This window comes from Triplophysa dalaica, chromosome 15 (genome assembly GCF_015846415.1).
Source record: "Triplophysa dalaica isolate WHDGS20190420 chromosome 15, ASM1584641v1, whole genome shotgun sequence".
NCBI classification, from domain to species: Eukaryota; Metazoa; Chordata; class Actinopteri; order Cypriniformes; family Nemacheilidae; genus Triplophysa; species Triplophysa dalaica.
In genome coordinates this window covers 1,410,802-1,430,642 of record NC_079556.1, presented here as the reverse complement: position 1 = coordinate 1,430,642, position 19,841 = coordinate 1,410,802, and the positions used below count along the sequence as shown (strand labels likewise).

At 39.4% G+C, this 19,841-nt stretch overlaps 3 protein-coding genes across 6 annotated transcripts in view; 2 read left to right on the top strand and 1 right to left on the bottom strand.

The window, feature by feature from the left end:
• The first annotated feature begins 937 nt into the window (after positions 1-937).
• LOC130437090 (egl nine homolog 1-like) lies at positions 938-3,294 on the top strand. Its single transcript, XM_056768234.1, has 2 exons — positions 938-1,482; positions 2,407-3,294. The coding sequence occupies exons 1-2, from the start codon at positions 1,068-1,070 to the stop codon at positions 2,538-2,540; spliced, it is 549 nt and encodes a 182-aa protein (XP_056624212.1). The 5' UTR covers positions 938-1,067; the 3' UTR covers positions 2,541-3,294.
• Positions 3,295-3,616: 322 nt separating this feature from the next.
• Positions 3,617-8,431, top strand: LOC130437089 (prolyl hydroxylase EGLN3-like). Its single transcript, XM_056768233.1, has 5 exons — positions 3,617-4,146; positions 6,911-7,030; positions 7,112-7,248; positions 7,336-7,409; positions 7,497-8,431. The coding sequence occupies exons 1-5, from the start codon at positions 3,790-3,792 to the stop codon at positions 7,523-7,525; spliced, it is 717 nt and encodes a 238-aa protein (XP_056624211.1). The 5' UTR covers positions 3,617-3,789; the 3' UTR covers positions 7,526-8,431.
• A 2,907-nt stretch (positions 8,432-11,338) lies between these two features.
• LOC130437302 (neuronal PAS domain-containing protein 3) overlaps positions 11,339-19,841 on the bottom strand; it is a 225,022-nt gene continuing 216,519 nt past the window's right edge. For all 4 annotated transcript variants that reach the window (XM_056768605.1, XM_056768608.1, XM_056768606.1 and 1 more), the window contains 3 exons: positions 18,272-18,419; positions 17,554-17,669; positions 11,339-16,189 (listed from right to left, as the gene is read on the bottom strand). In XM_056768605.1, coding sequence (XP_056624583.1) covers positions 14,796-16,189; positions 17,554-17,669; positions 18,272-18,419 — 1,658 coding nt within the window. In that variant the 3' untranslated portion in view covers positions 11,339-14,795. The remainder of the gene's footprint in view (positions 16,190-17,553; positions 17,670-18,271; positions 18,420-19,841) is intronic.

The window sequence follows — 19,841 nt, the reverse complement described above, 5'->3', positions numbered from 1 at the left end:
TATAAACACAGTTGACATTTGATGAAGGAAACACAAAGAATGATTTGCAGTGAATGAAGATACTGGCCATATAAACTTTAAAAATGTAATTGTGGTAACCTGCAGTGTTGGGCAAGCTACTCTAAAAAGGTATTAGTACTGGTTACTAATTAAATATTCAATAGTGTTATTAGATTACTGTACAAATGACTCTCTCCAAAATATAAAACTAATTACTTTCTATAGCTTATATCAACCTTGATTAGTTTATGATAATGATGACTCTCTTTTAATTCGTACAAATAAATAATATTACGCTACATAAAGTATTCTTATTAACTGACCGAAGTATTACAAACATGAGAATTTTACATTAAAGCCTGAATTTTAAAGTAAGACTGAATTTTGATCAAATTTTGGTCAATTGCACACACAAATATTACACAAAGTATTTAGTTTAATGACATCAAAAGTAACTGTAATTAATCAACAGAACAAATGAGAGTAATCCCTTACTTTACTTTGTCAAGGGACAACTAATTTAATTACAGTAACTAATTACTTAGTAACTAGTTACATCCAACACTGGTAACTTGTGTTGACATTAACTCTTTACTTAAACTGTTATACAGCAATTACAATTTTAAATAGAAAGTCTAAATGACATCTTAAGACAATTGAATTTACTTTTTTACAGTATATATGAAGAATATACCTTAAGGATTCTGCTTAAGTCCCTGACAAAATCAAATTCATAACAAACTATTTTTGGACACAAACATTTTAGACATGCCCCTTTTATTATTGTTATTATTAAGAACGCTTTTAAGCATCCACATACTGGTCGGAGATGACCATGTGAGACGAAAGCACAGTATGAAGAAAGAATTGTATTATAACCGACTCCAAATTAAAAAATATATATTGTAAGATAAAACTTTTTACATTTGATAATTATCGTCTGCCTCTTTCCTGTTCAGACTTATGTGTGTGCTCTATTTTAGGGTTTGACACATGTGTTGCAGTTCTCGTAGCTCAGCTTCACTCTCATCTTTCACAAAGTTTGCGCTCTTGCTATACCGGGTTCAATGGCAGAATATCAAGGAAATCATCTCCCTAAAGAAAACACTTCTTTCACCACAATCGATTCCCCAGGAAAAGCGCAAAACCATGCGGAGCAGAGCATGCAGAACAGGTGTCCAGATGACACCCATGATACAAACATGATGGAAGTGCCCAAAGAGCTCAGAAAACCCCGCAGTAATCGTCCAAAATCTAAAGACCACAAACGACTAAACACCAACAAACTAGTCTTACAATACATCGTCCCGTGCTTGAACTCGTACGGTTTGTGTATCGTTGATAATTTTCTTGGAGACAAAATCGGAGAGCGCGTGCTTCAGGAGGTGAGACGCATCCATCAGAGTGGGAACATGCAAGATGGACAGGTAGTGAGCCAGAAACTGGGGAAGAGCAAAGCTATTCGAGGGGATAAGATTGCATCTATAAAGCATCGCATTAACTTTAAGATCTTGCTTATTACCTATAAAGCCCTACATGGTCTAGCGCCGCAGTATTTGAATGAACTTCTATTGTATTACAGACCTCCACGTACATTACGCTCTAAGGGGTCCTGTCAGTTGGTAATACCTAGAATTTCAAAATCAAGTGCAGGTGGTAGATCCTTTTCTTATCTAGCGCCTAAACTTTGGAATATTCTTCCCTGCACGGTCCGGGAGGCAGACACACTCTGTCAGTTTAAATCTAGACTAAAGACTCATCTTTTTAATCTTGCATACACTACACCTCCATAATATTAATCCTCAGAGGATTTAGGCTGCATTATTTAGATCAACCGGAACCAGGAACACATCCAACAACAAATGATGTACTTGTTGCATCAAAGAGTGCAGAACAGTACTCTACTCTCAGCCAGTCTTGTCTCTTTGTTCCAAGGCTACCGCAGGATGCAGTTCATGCCCAGACCTGATGGCAGAGCTGAGAATGGGAAGCGGTGACCTGACAAGTGCTAAGAGGATAGAGCTGGATAAAGGACGCGACAACTTTGTTTTTTTCTACAACATTTCAAATGCTATTAGATTGTTAATGATAATCTTTAATTTTTATATTTTTATTAAGCCTTGTTGTGCAAGCACTGATGAGCTTGTGCAGAGGCAGCAGCTTTTGCCAGAGGGGAACTGGAATCCCCTGGTTGGGCCTGGGTTCCCCTGAGGTTTTTTTTCTCGATGGGAGTTTTGGGTTCCTCACCACCGTTTGCATATTGTTTTGCACTATCTGCCTGGCCGGGGGGGCTGCTTTAGAATTCATACTTGTATTAAATGTGTCTCATGTACAGCTGCTTTGTAACAATGAAAATTGTAAAAAGCGCTATATAAATAAAGTTGAGTTGAGTTGAGTTGAGAGCATGGGTCGATGGATCGGAAAGCTGCTGTCAAAACATCGGCCATCTGTTGACCAGAATTGACAAACTCATCACATGCGCGGACGGCAAACTGGAGAAATACAAGATCAGAGGACGACACAAGGTACGAGTTGCTTGAAAATAACAAATAAAAGTGTGCTCCAAATGTAGAATATATGCCTGCGTGCTTAACATAACTCCAACGACTGAAATGAATAATTTTGCAATGTAAACTTGATTAAAAATGAAAGTTTATTCTTTCCATTTTTCGTGGAAGATTTTTTAACAGGTTTTATTGGTTAAGATACAAGCATTCCTAAGAAGAATGAATTGCGGAGAGATGGCGTTTTCACGCACTTGTTGAAATAAAAAGAAGTGCGCATGATTGGATTACGTGTACATGCGGGTGGTCGTCTCCTCAATGGCGGTCGGTCGGGCGGACATGCCCAATAACAACACCCATGTTCATTCGTGACGCTGTATGATTTTAAGCATTCTAACCACACGTTAACTGAAATAAATGCAACATTAACATCAAAGATGCATCATTTTACATCAGACCTTCATCGCGTTTAGCTTTGAATGTAGCGCATGCACAAGATTTATTAAATGAATGTTCTCATAAGATTGTTAAAAATGAATAAGTTCACTGGCAGTTTTTTGCTCGGCTATATGAGCTTTACAGTGAATCGGGACAGTTTGGTTAAACTCATAGAAAAAGATTTCACGGGTAGAACGTCACGTAGCACTTGTGTTGAACGTCTAAAATGGGCGGGTCTACGCCCCAAGACTTTCTATTTAATTGGTCACGTACTATATTTAAGACCGTAATCTTTTTTTTAAATCAGTTTAGTTCTAATGCCTAATCGATTATTGTGTGTATAAAGACGAGCCTTAACAATTATCTTATTATCGATTCAATATCTATTCAGATGTAAATTATTGGCCAGACGGCTGCTGAGAGAGCACGTACGCAGCATTGTCATGTGATACTTGTTTCTTTCCTCATCAAAGGCCGGGATGGACCAATCACAACCGTTTGTTTCCAATGCTCTATTTGAGCCAACGTGCGCCCCCCATCGGAAATACGGTTTGGTCTCATAGGAAACGTGTATTTGGCGTCCAATGGTTGAAAAGCGAACGGGGTTGAAAGGGTTTTTCATGTGAAAGAAAGAATCCGCCCACCGGAGCGCGACACACATTCTGCACGTTCCACATGCGCTTCAGGTGCTCGGAGCTCCGCACATGAATCAGCGCGCAGAGCTCTTTTAAAACCTTCCTCAGTCCCACCAAAGCCGATGTCCAGTGCATGCGTCTCAATACACGAGCTCGTGCCTTTACAAATCATTTGATTCAAAACTTATCCATTGCACCACGCGCGAGACAAAATGCCATTTCTTCAGCATGCTTTGGACAATCAGGTGGAGAAACTTGCTTTGGAGCAGGTGGTGCCTGCTTTGCTGGACAGGGGCTTCTTTTACGTCGACCATTTTTTGGGGAACATCGCGGGACAAATGGTATTGGGTCAGGTCAAGCGCATGCACGAATGCGGGCTCCTCAATGACGGACAGCTCGCGGGTCGAAGAAACGGAGTTTGCAGGAGGAACATCAGAGGAGATAAAATAACGTGGGTTAACGGGAACGAGAGAGGCACAGAGGCAGTCAATTTCTTATTGACACTCATTGATAAGTTGATATCTTCATGCGTCGGTCGACTGGGGAAAAGTATTTGTGCTAGATCAAAGGTGAGCATTAATATAACATACTTTAAAGACTTTTAAAACTTATAGTGTGCCTTTTTACATGTTTATGATTTCTTTGGCCATCAGTTCAACTTCAAAACAAATTTCCTTGCCAACATTCATTTACATATAAACAGAAACACAAACACAGCAGTTCAAATGGCAGTGAAGTTAATTCATATATGGGAATTATGAGGGGCATGTTGTCACAGGGGGAACAGTCGCAAGCGCAATATTTAAGCAACTATATAAAGGTTTTGAGTCATATGTCCAATTACGCAAATGTCCATATAGAACGAACAGATTTAAAAATACGCCATACATGCCATTTTACTTTAAATGTTTAAATAGGCTGTTATTGTCAGCTTTAAATATACGTGTGTGTGTGTTGCTATTGGGGCATGCTGTCACAAAAAGTCATCCTTTTTTAATGAGGTTTATTAAACGAATTAGATTTTAACAATCACCATTAAATATGTCTTAACACGCCAAAATGCCAATGTCCTTATATAACCTGTTTACTTTTATGAACTTATGAACTTACAAAGTGTTAAATATATGCATTATGTTTTTATAAATACTAAATTTCCTAATGCACAGTATACAGACACATATTATTTAAACACAAACTTTTATTCTCTACAGCCTTAAATACCTTTAAACTAATTTATTAATAGTTCTTGTATTACATAAAAAGACTAAACACATGAAAAGTTTGCATTCACAGTCACAAGTCAAATGTTTTCATTTAATGCGAATTAACCACTGATCTGTTCAACATGATGTTTTCATACAATCACAGAATGTAATTGGTATTTTGAAAATATGTATTATATTATCAATACAAAAATACAAATATAACACTAAACATCTCCCTAACCTTAAGTCAACATAATATTGCATGTTTTTAAGGCTGAACTGAGGTTATCACATTAGTTTTTGTCTCTGCTTTAAAGAGTGTTTTGGCACACACTGGTTTCACTGTTACTGGTGATGAATGGACAGATAGTCTGTACGTGACTGCTCGCCACACAAGTGTACAGTGGGTTAACTGGAGGCCCACAGTGAAGAAACGGGATGTTAGAGTTTTACACAGAAATGTTCTTTGTTTATGTCTGTATATATGTTTATATAGTTTCACCGGACAAACGTGTCAAAAACAAATAATGTAAATGCATTAAGAAATAAATTGGAACTTCAAAAACACGTCAGAAAAGATAAAACTCTCTTTTTGGGTTACCACACAAAAACAAATTCTCAATCATAAAAAACCTTAATAATAATACGTTTAGCATAATAAAATAATCATTTTTTTGGCAGATAAATAGAAACTATTTGTTGTTGTGCAACTGGGCAGAAATTATTCCTTAATGCATTTCATGTATGTATGTCTTATCTTGAACTAGTTTATTGACCAGAAAATCACATGGGCGTAACTGGCTCAGTGTGTTGATTCACAGCTGTGGACTGTTGGTTTAAGGCTGCGTTTGGTCATTGCAGCTGAACTCTGTGTGGCACAGCAGACTCACGCTCAACACGTAGCACTGTCATTAAACCCCTTACAGCGCTGGCTGCTGGCCAAGCGTTCTCTTTTCATCCACTCATGCACACAAACACACACAGACACACACTTCCTCCTGCTGGCTACATGTTTAAACAGCAGCGTGACGCAAACCTGCGTGTGTGCTCTTATTGTGGGAACATGATTATGATAAAGACATGTCTGCAGAAATGTAAACATGGGCACCGGTGACTTAGACCCCCATTGTGTGTTTGTATATGTGAGGGTTGGGAAGGAGGGGTTTACATGTTTCTTGACCTACAGGATATTTGTTTGGAAAGTTAAACTAGTATAATAGTGCGTGCACTAAATATCATTAAAATATATTGGATGAATGTGTGCTTTTTTATTATTGTTTATTTGACATATTTTACATTTGAACAGTTTCCTTTTTTTTTATAATCATTTCAAAGTACCAAACCCCCACCAAAAATATTTTTAGGTCGAGATGAAAATATTTTTACACAGATCTGTGGTAGTAGTTTAATTTTGTATGTTTAAACATTTTAGTTTTAACTTTTTATAAGATCAATCCGAAATCGGATTCTTGTAACAATTTTTTTATTTACAAGATGGAAAACATAGTAAATTCCCTTTTTATGAGATTTTTCTTTTTGAGATTTAAACTGTCTATCGGAGACCCCTCTGTGCAACCCCCCCCCCCGGGATACTGAATAGATATAGCAGGCAAATATTAAATTGTAAGTTTTTCCATCAATTAAAGCACCATATAAGCAGAGGCTGTTAGCTGTTAAAAACTACTGTAGTCGGAGCTGATAGCCTCGTGGGCTGTGCTCCGACATGTGTCGCATCGGGCGACCCGGGTTCAATTCCTGTCTTGTGGTCCTTTCCCGAACCCACGCCCCTCTCTCTCTCTAACTTCGCTTCCTGTTCCCTCTCTCATGTACAAATAAAGCAAAAATACATCTTAAAAAAATAAATAAACTAGGAGCACTACTTTTGTAACTTAACAAAGACATTTTACAATCTGTCTTTAGAAGTCACATCTGACATCGTTTAACATTGCTTTCAAGCATTTGTAGCAAGGCTGGGTTACAGTTTAAACTTGATATGATCCTGTTAAATAAAATAACAAATGGGTCATTAATCTCTTGTCTGTTTTCCCAGATAAACGCTTGTCTGAGTGTCTCATGAGTTAGTATGAAATCGATCTATCAAGCTGAGTTTACCGTTCTTCTGTTTCAGGCGATGGTGGCTTGTTATCCAGGAAACGGAGCAGGATATGTGAAACATGTAGATAATCCCAACGCAGACGGTCGCTGTGTTACCTGTATTTACTATCTGAACAAAAACTGGAACGCCAAGGTAGACTTTAGTTTACGCTTTGAATTTTCAAAATATTTGTTGCATGACATCAATTAATCAAATGTGATTGTGTTTTTGAAGGAGCACGGGGGAATACTAAGGATATTTCCTGAAGGGAAGGCTTACGTGGCTGACGTTGAACCTCTGTTTGATCGACTTCTGCTTTTCTGGTCAGATCGAAGGAACCCTCATGAGGTTCAGCCATCATATGCTACAAGGTGAGTCACATGTATTAACTTTCGTGTTGAAGAACTGAGCGTTGAGGTGTTTCAACATCAGGCTAAAAAAAGTGTTTGGTGTTACAGGTATGCGATCACAGTGTGGTACTTTGATTCAGAGGAAAGAGCTGAAGCTAAAAGGAAATTCAGAGACCTGACAGGTTGGTTCGGTTCAAATGTCGTTTTAAATGCACGTCTGTGATTTTAATCTAATTCACATGATCTAATGTTTTATTTTAATATTTCAGCCTCCACACAGGAAAGATCGTCATCTTAACATAGAGACACACTAGTCTGTTTCCTCCAAGAGGATTTGTTTGTTTTCTTTTATTATTTTGCTTATTTTTCTGATGGTTTTTGCACTAAAGGTACTCCTCACAACCTGTGATTTACTTGCTTTTGAATACAGTCCTTACAATCAGAGAAGAGTCCTTTTAGTAGCACGCTGCTAATGTAAAGAAAATTTTGTAAACAATGTTAAATTTTAATACATATAGTTAATCAACTATTAGATGTTTATTGTGAAGTTTTTCTTAAAAAATATATACATATTGCAAAAGATACACTTTTTAAATAAAAACGAATATACTAGCGCTTTAAAAAAATATATTCTAGTTATTTTTTGTTCAGAATATGTATCGACAAGCATTATACATATTTTAATTTCTTTGATCGTCCATTTTGTGGTTGTTGTAGTTTTTATATTTTTGTGTTTTTGCATTGTGGTCACTGGCACATATTTTATGTGAATTTATCATTACTTTATATGCATTATTGTTTGATGTAGCGTGCAACATGTTTATGAAAGAGTGTTGGTAAAGCATTACAGATATACAGTTATGTTCCCTAAAGCACTTGAAAAGTTATGTTATGTTATGTTATGTTCCCTTTTACTTTTTTTTAAGTCCTAGTGTGGGTTTAGAGAATTTGATCAGCTTGCATGCGGGTCAGCAATGCTGAGCAAACACACAACTGAATGAATGTTGTTGAGAAATGTTATTTGTTTCATGAAACTTACAGTGGTAATGCAACACAAGTCGTTTGGGAAAATCTCGGTTCATGTACTGTACACCAATGAAGACGTTCTACAGTTCTTCAGATGGCCAAATTTAACACAAGAGAGTCCTGAATTGTTTATACTGTATTGTTTCAGTAATAAAGTATTTCCTTTGGCGAAATCGTACCGCTGGGTGTCGCTGTTTTATTGTTTTGGTCGAGTTCAGATTAATGGACGAAGTTTAAAGCTAAGTTTAAAGAATTTGAAGAAAATTGCTGCTGAGGTTGTTGTTGCAGTCTCAATATATTGAATATTTCTACAGATAATTCTACAGCAACTACATACACATCCGAGCATTAACGTTACGCGTGATAAATCTCATTCAAAATCACGTGATCGCGCCCATGTTCATAATTTGCCTCAAAAAAGCAAGAGATTTGTAAAAGACTTAATCATCCATTACTCACAATTTAGGTGAAACTTGTGGAAACTCATCAATCGCAGGTCCTTGAAAGCGCAGCTCATCTGCTCTTGACGGTATTACGGTAAATGCAGCTATTAACGCAGCACACTCGTTCATTTACATGATACTACCGTAATAGTATTCATAAAAGCGCACTAAATTTGATCGATACAAAACAGAGATCACTGCAGTTTCAAACTTAAACGGACAAGAAGTGAAGCTTAATAAGAACAATGTATCCCAGAAAGACAATCATATATAATTATCGTCATAAAATTTGTCGTGACATTTGCTTGTCAGAATGAAAGCGTGTATTACGCCAAATGCGTAACGGTGGTCAACACTGCGTCAGGTATTAATACATACAACACAAACAGTGAGGCTAGTTTTGGCAAGTAAAAAAATAATTTTGACATTTTGAAAACATATGGCACACAATTAAAGGTTTGGGGTTGTAAACGCAAAACACAAGTGAAGATTATGTATTATTGTGATTATTATGTGTTGTGGTCTTCATAGAAGAGCTCCTGCTGTTCACAATAGGGAGATATTGCCACACGTCGACATTACATCCCTGTTGAAATGAAGATGAAAAGGACAGAAACACTGTATGAGAAATGTGCGCAAGAAAAGCAGAAACCGTGCGAGCTGTAGTTTATAAACTAACCACTAGATGTCACTCTTGCCACACTGCAGATTTCCCGTTCGTGATGCGCCACATGTATCCTCATAAAACACATTAATATTATGAATACATAACCCATAACATAAACCAAAACATGCTATTAATAAGAGGGAAATTATATTATATTATTATTATAATATTCTGACCCAATCTATAAATGTATAAGGAACCTTATAGGTACTGTATATATTGTATAACTCTAATCTGTCTGTCTTCCTTTCGAGCCCATTTCATAAAACTGTCTCATATTAAAAAACATGCCTGCCTCTGATGAAAAAGAACTGTTAAATTGGTTACAACATCATACGCGCAGGCTTTTGTAGATGAGAGACAGTAATTTCATTTTCCTGTAGGCACTATAGCTCTATATACCTGTAGCCGCTCTAATGAGAGTCTCTTTGCTATATAAACACACTCTTGATTTCCAATAAGGACTGTATAGAGGAGATGGACAGCTCTTAATCATTAGGGAGGATTCAGGTTTGGGCTTTTTCAGCACCACCTCCTCACTTTCTCTCTCGCCTGTGATCTATCATTCATGGGCTTCATTTAAAATTGCGTAAAATATTTAAAGTTGGTTGGATTTCTTCAGTGGGCTTCAACGATGACCTTCCCCCTCAATGCCTGAAGTCAGAGGAGAAGGATGAACAACAGGACAGAGAGAAAAAGGTGAAAGGGGAAAGGAACGGCGTTACTAAGCAATGAACAAAAAAGTATGCGTTCACTTTTAAGCAAGTGAGCATCTTTGTCTGCATGCTAAAATTCTTTGATACATAACCCATACGAAGATTATAGTTCATTAATATCTCAAATGATTTCCCTTAACTAGATCAATGAGACTGAAATGGAGATTCAATTAGATTTTTGTCTAAACCGCAAGAAGCAGTTATAAAACAATTATAGTGCTTTAAAGCAATTAAATAATTGATAAATATGGGTGCGGCAGAAACATATGAGTCCTCTGCACGTTTCATATTGCAAATAAGTCAGAGAACATGGTCACATAACACTATTGCTCACTGATCTAAATTTTGCATTGAATATTAGATTTTTTATTGTAAAAATAGGAAATGTAACCATAAAGCTTATTCAGGTACGTATCGTCTCTTCATCAGAGTTCAATTCTGATTCTTTAATGAGTCTTAACTGATAGCTCCTATAAAGGGGTCATGTGGCACGAACACATGTTTTTCTGTGTTTTTTGGTGTGTTATTAGTTGCCCATGCATGTATTAAACACGTAAAATTGCAAAAAGACAAAAGATGCATTCTGCCTAAATGTGAATGCTCTCCCAGACCTGTCTGAAACAACTCGTGTAGCCACATCCCCACAAATCTACATCAGTTGGTGGTCTGATTTGACTAAGACCGCCCAAATGTTTACGCAAGTATGGTGGTGTACCTGTCAGAACAATTGAAGAGGAACCTGATGTTCCAAATATGGTAAAAGACGTTACATTTCTGTCACATGCTTGCATTATTTGACCAATCACTACGCACTGGTAATTTGACCAATCATAGCACACCTCGCTTTTCAGAGCCATGAGCTTTGTTAAAAATCTGTGCGTTTCTGAGAGGCTGAGCAAAGAGGAGATATTAACATGCACGGTATGTGGAACATACATGTTTTTTAACCTTAAATCGTGTGTACACATTGCATTACATCTACGATAATATTCGTTTAAGTCTCATGTTTTATAGTAGCAACATCTGAGCGATAGATTTCCCTTTAGAAGACCATATATATATATATATATATATATATATATATATATATATATATAGCTTTCCTGTAGCTCAGTGGTAAGAGCATTGCGTTAAAGGTTGTGGGTTTGATCCCAGGGGATTGCAAATACCTATGTAAAATAGGTATTGGATAAAAGTGTCTGCCAAATCCATAAATGTAAATATATAATAAAATAATATGATTGAAAAACATACGGAAGTAAAACACTATTAAAAGGAAGCAGTTTCCCTTTTTATTTCGCTTTGCTGTAGGAAGTTACAGTGAGATCAATATAATAGAAGACACAGAATCAAATTGTCCTGCTAATTGAAAAACCTGGTAAAGATATCGTGAGGTGGAAATAACATATCAGAAATACCCGTGAGAATCTGTCCAACAAAAAGGAGATTCACTCAGCCACTGCTAAAAAACGCCAATGCCCTGGTATGTGGGCACTATATTGTAAGTGCACTGGATTGCCATTCATGTGGAAGCAAAAGACAGCTGGGCTACGTGGGAATATCTTGATACTCCCTTACCTGAAACCTGAAAAGTATTCAACACATTGACCAAAATCAAGAACCGGGGGGAAGAAACATAGGAGAGAAAAGAAGGAACGTAAAGAAGCAGTAAAGCAAAGAATAATCGCTGATGCTCGCCATTCAGTTATGATGAACAGAACGTGAAAGAAATGATGCCAGCTAGTAACAAATCCAAGAAAAGTTTATTATGAATATGGCACCTGTAAGATGGTAAAAAAACTGTGTTACAGAAAGACAACCATGTATGACATGTCGCTTAACTGATGAAAACCTACAAAAGTATAAAATAACCCTGTTGTAAAATGAAGTATGTACATTGTTTTGAATTGCAGCATTATTCATGGTAAATGAACGAACAAAACGTGTTTTCAAAACAATAAGCCAGGCACTCAAAGTTAGCTTCAGTTAGTTATGTTTTTTTGTCTTTTTCTGAAAAAGAAATCAAGGAAACCAAATCCCAAATAAAAATGTACCATAGTTTTCTCTTTTTAATATTTTAATTTGTTTTTCGTACTTAGAATTTATAACACTGTTAACACTGATACTAAGAGAATCCCATTCTCCCATATTCTTCTACTTGGCACCAAGTTCCTCATAAAAGAATCTGTATAATTGTACAAGAAATAGTTAAAAACACAGACACAGAGTCTTCACAGGTAATGAAGTGATTTCTCATATTGTAATTTTAAACACTATTTATCTGACAGCAGCTGAGATTAGTTTAAGATTAAATCACCAGCAATCATTTTGACACAACACAGATACATTGAGACAGCTCGCCCGGCTGTTCTGTTAGTAACATATGGGTGTATTTCCTGGTCCACTGTGTCTGTTTTCGAGCTGCCCCCAAACCCCGTCCCCAACGACGTTTCTGATCTACGTACAAAATGCTAAAATCTAAGATCCTGCAGCAGCGACGCTAGCTCTCTCCTGCAACCGAGCAACCGCTTTTAAAAACATACGAATATATCATGACCTGGGTTTGAGCGACAACATTATCTTCACAGAAACCACAGACACACGTTTCCTGATGTCGGGAGGGGGGGGCACGGGGGAGCTTGGAGAGCCTGATTCAGGTAAAAAGACGAAGGCTTCCTCTTCCCTTTGCTGGACAGACTAAAAAACACTGAACATCGACAAAGCCGCTGGACCCAACGAAATCAATTAAACCAAACGATCAACTTAGTAAACATGCATTTCCAAAACACCTATAAAAATAGATTTTATAGTGCGAAATATTTTTTCATCTCTTTAGAAATCTTTAAAATTGTTTATTGTCCTGAAATACTACCATCAACGTTTTTTTTTGTGTGTGTGTGTGTGTGTGTGTGTGTTTGCGCGTGTGTATGTGTATGTGAGTTGCAGGGTCCTTAAAGTCAACAGGTTTGGTGGAAACCAATGAAATACACCCAATGCACAAGAGAAGCACAAGGGACTCTGGGAATGTTTCACATCTGAGGCGTTTAAGGTTCCAGTCTAGTAAAATGCTACTTCGGCTTTTCATTCCTCATCGTTTTGGAGCTGGAAGCTGCAATCCCAGAATTCCTCAGTGGCAAAAAAATGGCTCCTTAAACCTTTGAGCTAGTTTAGAGTCTTTTATCTCTGAGAAAAGAGAGAGAGGCCCGCAGACTACACCACAGCAAAGCAATAGCAGAAACAGAAAAAAGGAATACATACAAAAAGTAAGCAGCAAAAAAGGTGACACTACATCGGAAGGCCACCACACAAAATCCACTAACCTCCACTGGTTCACTAAGACTGCAGGGGCACAAGAGGGAGAACACGTTTCCCCGTCCGAGCCCGGACTAGCACAGAGAGGACAAAGGACAAAACAGCTACATTAGCTCAGTATATACTGCATATAGTAACACACACTTAAGTTGCTATGGAGACTGACAGCCAATGACACTTACACATTGTACAAGTTTACAGTTATCACGCTGCGTAATAGATGACTCGATGGGCGGCTGCCAAAGGATGAGGCGACAGTTTTCGTCCGTTTTATTACTTTTTTACACATCAAATCACAGTGTTTTAACACCAAAACTGTGAGAGTAACATTTTTTGGCAACAGTGGGTAAAAACTAGGAATGTGGATTTTTTTTGATTGAGAATGCACGTCCTCATTACAATCTCTGTTTGATATGTGATTTTCAGAGAGAGTTAAGGGGTAAGGGATGGGGAGGTTGATTTCGGCAAAGACACCAGGCTTTTAAGCTAAAGAGGGAGTGTAAACATTCAACGGAAATCGAAAATCGAAACGATTAAGAATAGCTCTGACCGAAGCCTTTTGGAGTTTAACATTCATCTCGAAGTCTGCAATGTAAAATTAGCCTCAGTTGCACTGAGAGACAATTCAGTTTGACGAAAATATAATAATCACCCTTTTCCGTTCCACGACTCAATCACATTGAGTCAAAATACCATCCCCGTGTGTGTGAACATAATTTAAAAACACGACGATCAAACGCAACGCGTCTGTTAGAGGTTTGACATGCTCCGAGGCCGCTGTTCGTCTGAACAGGACCTGCATCAGCCAGCTGAGTGAGCGTAACTCAATGATAGCACCATGGATCCGCAAACAGAAGATGGAACTGGAAAAATCTCACGCCGACCTGTTCCATGTCCTGGGATTTTGGAGTAACATTCTATTCACAGGTCGATACCCGGCTAAAATTGCTTTTTTAAAATGCATGATTTGCAGCTATAAAAAACCAAGAGAAAAACATTTCTTCTAAAATACCGCTCCCCATTTAAAACCCCTCGAACTTGATCAAACAGGGTCACATCCTTTTGTCACAAACATGTTCAAACATGAACGGTTTCTTTTCCTCTCAGTCTTCTTCTTCTTTTCTTTACGCTATGCTACAGTGCTATGAACTCCCTGCGGCTCGGAAGGAACTCTTAACAATAGTCTGTTTTGAGAAACTGTCATCGAGGAGAAAGAAGAAAGAAGAACTAGAGGAGATAGAAAGATAGAAAGACACACGAAGAGGAACCATTCATTTCGGTTAGACAAGCTCAATTGCTCAAAATTCAAAGTGCTAGAACATCTCACTTCCCAAACTTTAATACACAGTCTTTGCCTCACAAGAGTCACAGTTGAACACAGTAATATGGTCTCGATGTTTTGCTTCAATCCTCCTTGCGCTCCAGAGTCTGTGTGTTGTGGATGCCGTTGGTGTAGACCGGGAACGGAAGCGTGGAGAAGAGTCCTTCTGCCGTGGTGAAGACGTTAGCAGCGGGCATCTGCGTCAGCCCGGCTCCGCTGACCGCTCCACCGAAGGGCGTGGACATGTTGAGCCGGTGCACGTGGTGGTATAGCATCTCCATGGGTGTCTTGGGGTCTATGCCGAAACCTGGCCCGTCCACAAAGTTTACAGCAGCGTGGGGGTTAGGCAAGAGGTTGCCCTGCATTGCCAGGCTGACGTCTGCCGGGGCGTATCGAATGGTTCCAGTGGTGTAGACTCGTGGGGAGGCCGTGCTGGTGGCGGCGAGCGTGCCAGTGACTCTGTGCACCAATGGGAGCACCACGTTACCTGCTTGTAACCTCTGCAGGGCTTCAAGGTCACTGGTGTAGAGCAGGGAGCCGGAAGAGGTGGGCGTGCCCTGCTGCTTGTCCCGCGGCGAGGCCGACAGTGGTGGGGAGAGGGGGTCAGCCGTGGAGGAACTGGAAGGAAGAGCCAGGCTGCCCGGGGTTGCGCTGGACACAGCGGTGGGGGCGTTGTTGCCGCTGCTACCGTTGCCGTTGAAGTTGGGCTTTCTGCTGCCTCCTCCGCTCTCGGCACCAGGTGGAGTGAGGACAGACTCAGGAATGGACACGTGCGGACCGCCAGGCTGGGGGGAAGGGAAGGTGTCGTGGGGTTTCGTCATGCTGTAGGGGGATTCGTTGCGGGAGATCTCTCGGTTGGGCGGGTAGTTCCAGATGCTGCTGTCGTTGTCAAAGTTTATCGGCTCCGACATCTCGGTCTTGATCTTTAGCACGGAGGCACTGGTCGGGGAGGGCGGGAGCAGAAGGGGAGGCTGGTCTCCGAGGGTGGGGTCCATGCCGCTGGGGCTGGGAGTGGCGGTGGCCGAGGGCGACAGACGCAGCCGCTGCCGACTTCTGTCCCACCTCTGCTTTTTCCTTCTCTTCTTTCTCTTTTGGTGTCGGCTCATTGCCGGTCCGCTAAGCTCTCCTGCGCTGTTGCATTCCTTTACGATCTCGTCCTCATCGTCCTCTTCTTCCTCCGAAGAGGAAGAGGAGGGCGAGTCCCGCAGTTCTTCTACCTCGCCGTAGCGCTCCACCTTTATGTGTAAGCCGCCCAGTCGACCCAAGTGTCCTTCCTTGTGGTCTGTTTCACAGTCGGATGGTTCCAGGCTGTCTTCGCTGTCTTGACTTTCTGGATTGCTGGAACTGTCTCCTTCCTCCTGTCGTCTCATCTCCTGCTCTGGCGGCTCGCCCGTCTGTTTCTTACTGTCCGACTCGGGGTCCTCGCTGTTCTCGGAAGACGGGTTTCCTTTCCCACCTGACTTGGAGTTTTCATTGTCTTTTGGGAGAGAAAGAAAAGTTTAGAGGACATGTCTCTAGATGCATTTGTATAGCAGAGTTCAGTTTGCACAACAACTAAAGTTCATTTAAGAGTTCACTTGAGGTATTCTTTTAATATTTATACACTTACTCCAGATGGAGTACGGTTTACCAATTCTATTACGTAACTGCTCTTTGAAATTTGTATTAGCCCATGGTGACTTATATTTGGTAACTTATAGTAAGTCGTTTCTTTAGTCATGAACAGTATACATTTTGTTCAGAACATGTGACTAAAATTGCTGTGTTTTTACTCTTAATAATGAAAGTTGTAAAGGATTTGGTGATTCTAGCCTCAGGAAGAACATGACAGCAATGGGTGAGAAAGAGAAACAGATAAAGACAGGGGTAGAAGATGCCATGGGAAGAGCATGGTTTGGTCCAGCTGCAGCTGGCACAGTCTGTAACCTCTGTGATGAAAGCTGGCAAAAGGCTCAGCGTGCAGAGATGCCCAGGGGCCAATATGTTGGCACAATCCCCAGTCTGTCACCCAGCCTTGTTCACTTCACAGCCACCACCATCTCTGGAATCTCACTTCATCTCCTTTTGGAATGTATAATTAATATCTCCAACTGGCTGCCGAGTCTTAATTGACTATTTACACCAGTTTTGGGGACATATCGAAAGCACCACATTTCCTTGTCCTACATAATTTCTGGTAATTATCAGAATGAAGATATTTTGCACAGCAAGAGTCCGAAGGTGATACGTGTGCGTTTGCATAATATAAAACTTTGTTGCGTTTTTTCATAACTTTCCATTATATCATGGCTGAGTCTCAAACAGTGAAAAACCATCACACTGTAAAATTACAAAAAAAACTTAAAGGGACAGTTCACCCCAAAAAATTATTCTGTCATCATTTCCTCAAACTGTTGCTCCAAATCTGTGTAAATTGCTTTGTTGTGATGAACACAGAGAAAGATATTTGGAAGCAGCTTATGACCCAACAGTTCTTGGTCACCATTGACCACCATAGAAGGAAAAATGACAACGGTAGTCAAAAGTGTCTCAGAACTGTTTGCTTTCCTACATTCTTCAAAATATCTTCTTTTGTGTTCAACACGACAAAGACATTTATAAAGAACATTTTCCTATACTACAGAGTGGTCAGTGGTAACCAAGAGCTGTTTGGTTACACACATTCTTCCAAATATCTTTCTCTGTGTTCATCAAAACAAAGACATTTATACAGATTTGGAACAATTTGAGGGTGAGTAAATGATGACAGAATGTTCAAATTAAGGGGAACTGTTCCTTCCACAATGAAACACTGATTTGGGGAAAATTGTATCACACAAAAGAAGAGGATTGGTACTCTACCTGAGTTCTCCTTGGACTCTGATTCTGAATCAGATGTTTCCGAAGACTCCGATGTTTTCTCCGGCAGGCTGGGCAGCTGTGCGATATCTATGGGTATATCTTTGTACTCCAGATTACTGCACATTCAAAAGAAAACACGAGGTTAGAAGTCATTCACTTTGCCAGTGAATAAAAATCCTGCACACTTCTATAGACGTCATGATTGATCCACTGCGGCCCAAATCACAGAGCGTCTCTAATGATCTCTGAGCCCACCAAAAGAAGGCCAGAAATCACAAAGCAGTTTGAGACGCTCGTTCTGTTTGGCCTTCTACATTTTACACCAGAACAGACTATAATACTCTCTCACTTGGGAGATTTTTCATCTTTTGACAGTGTAGGATGAAACATGTGAAAGTACATTTTGGTAACACTTTACTTAAAGCATATATGTATTACGCATTATTGAAGTAGTTTTAATGTATTTATTATGCATTGTAATGCACCTTTTAATGTCTACTACAGTTCATGCATTATAACACTTATCAATTCATTCTGAAACTTCGCATTTTTATTTTGGTTATAGTTTTTTACAACAACATTTAATCTATTACGACACACATTATGAACCATTATAAAGCATCCCACCATTTAATAACTCTTCACGACGACTGCATTATATCTTAAAGGCTTTAAGTTAAGTCCTACCATCATTTATTTTAAATAAAAGGAGTTATACCTAAGAACATAGTTGACCCAGATTATGTTTTTCTCGTTGCCATTCTTGGCATTGATTGCAATAGTGGCGCTGGACTGGATCCAGATATAACCTCCGGTCTTTTGAATCCAGCGATAGTACTTCGTCACACACTGTCCCTTATTCATTACTGTGGAAAGAAGGCAGAAAAAGGAAATAAACATGAATAACGCCACCTTCATATATAATAAAGTAGTACGTTTTTTTATACTCCAAAGACCTGGTGGCAATATGACATACGATCAGATTAAATAACAGCAATTCAACAGCAGCAGTGATAACAATAATTTGCTTTGTCTGAAACCTATTCATTATTTTCCTTGACATTAATCCTGTTCAGAAATCCCAGCAGAGGGCGCTGTGACCGTGTGCCAACATATCTGTCACTGCGTCCTTGACTGAGGCTACCTGTGTGAAGACACTGTGGCAGTCGCCATCATTTTGGCTAAATTAAGCGCTAAACGGCCATCTGAAATAATCTGAATTTGCATTAATCATTGTTCCACAAAACAGAAACAGTCGGAATCCAAGCAAGGCACTATATTCAAATTCGCGGGTTTAATTACAGCTACAAAAGAAAAGAGTCCATTGAGAAGAATGATTTATATAAGAATAAGTCTAGTAATTAAAATCATTACAGACTAATAGCATTGTTTGAGAAACCCTCCCAACAGCGCTGATAATTGCCTTGAGTTCACTGCGTGATTTCTGTACCAATAAATGTAAAACCAACCCGTAACTTAAAAACGGAGAGTGGTTTATCGCACCCTTGCTCTCACCTTCCAACTCCAGAAAGTTGCGCTACTGAACCGACGGTGGAGTTTTGTTTACACTGATCGGAACCACACGTAACGTTTCGTCAGAAATGACAAACCTGGCTGATGATAAAAGATTAACTCGTATGATAAATAATCACCAATTTTGATCATTTAAATGAGGTATGAAGAGATGAAAGTGTTTAATCACTTTTTTCTTTGAAATAGTCTGAAAATCTGACTTGAATACAGAGATGAAGAGAGGACCGACAGAAAGATGCTAAACAAGACACAGACACACAATAGATTAAAACTTCATCCTTAAAAGTCTCTGCAATAACTTGACTGATCTTGTCGCACAAATTTTCACCTCTCGCTATGAACACAGCGGTCCAAGGGTCCACTTTAAGCCCTCATTACTCTCTACAAATTCCAGAACGTATCTTCCCCATGACTTTAAACCTGATGAGCTGATCTCATCTGCATTATATTTGATGTGATGGCCCCGTCGGCTCCGCCCGGCACCGCGTCCGTACAGGTAAAGCTTATTTTTAACCCCCTTTCAGTTACACTGCCATTAAATCAATCAGGGCCTGCTTGAGTTATTGATTTAGTGGTAATGAAGCCAGCCCCCTTCTCCCCTCCTCTCTCTCTCTCTCTCTCTCTCTCTTCACTATCCCTCTCTTTATTTTCAGCGCAGGAGTCGTTGGCTGCTTTTGGAGGCTTTAAAAGGAATACGGCCTCTTTAATCTCTCTGCCTTCTCCTGGAGCCTCGGGCAAGCCTGCAGGACGGTATC

Excerpts from the sequence above, each read along its gene's own strand:
- LOC130437090 (XM_056768234.1), top strand. The coding sequence starts at position 1,068 with ATGGCAGAATATCAAGGAAATCATCTCCCTAAAGAAAACACTTCTTTC. Across the intron at positions 1,483-2,406 it reads TCGAGGGGATAAGATTGCAT|GGGTCGATGGATCGGAAAGC; the intron begins CTATAAAGCATC and ends AGTTGAGAGCAT.
- LOC130437089 (XM_056768233.1), top strand. The coding sequence starts at position 3,790 with ATGCCATTTCTTCAGCATGCTTTGGACAATCAGGTGGAGAAACTTGCT. Across the intron at positions 4,147-6,910 it reads GTATTTGTGCTAGATCAAAG|GCGATGGTGGCTTGTTATCC; the intron begins GTGAGCATTAAT and ends CTTCTGTTTCAG. Across the intron at positions 7,410-7,496 it reads GAAATTCAGAGACCTGACAG|CCTCCACACAGGAAAGATCG; the intron begins GTTGGTTCGGTT and ends TTAATATTTCAG.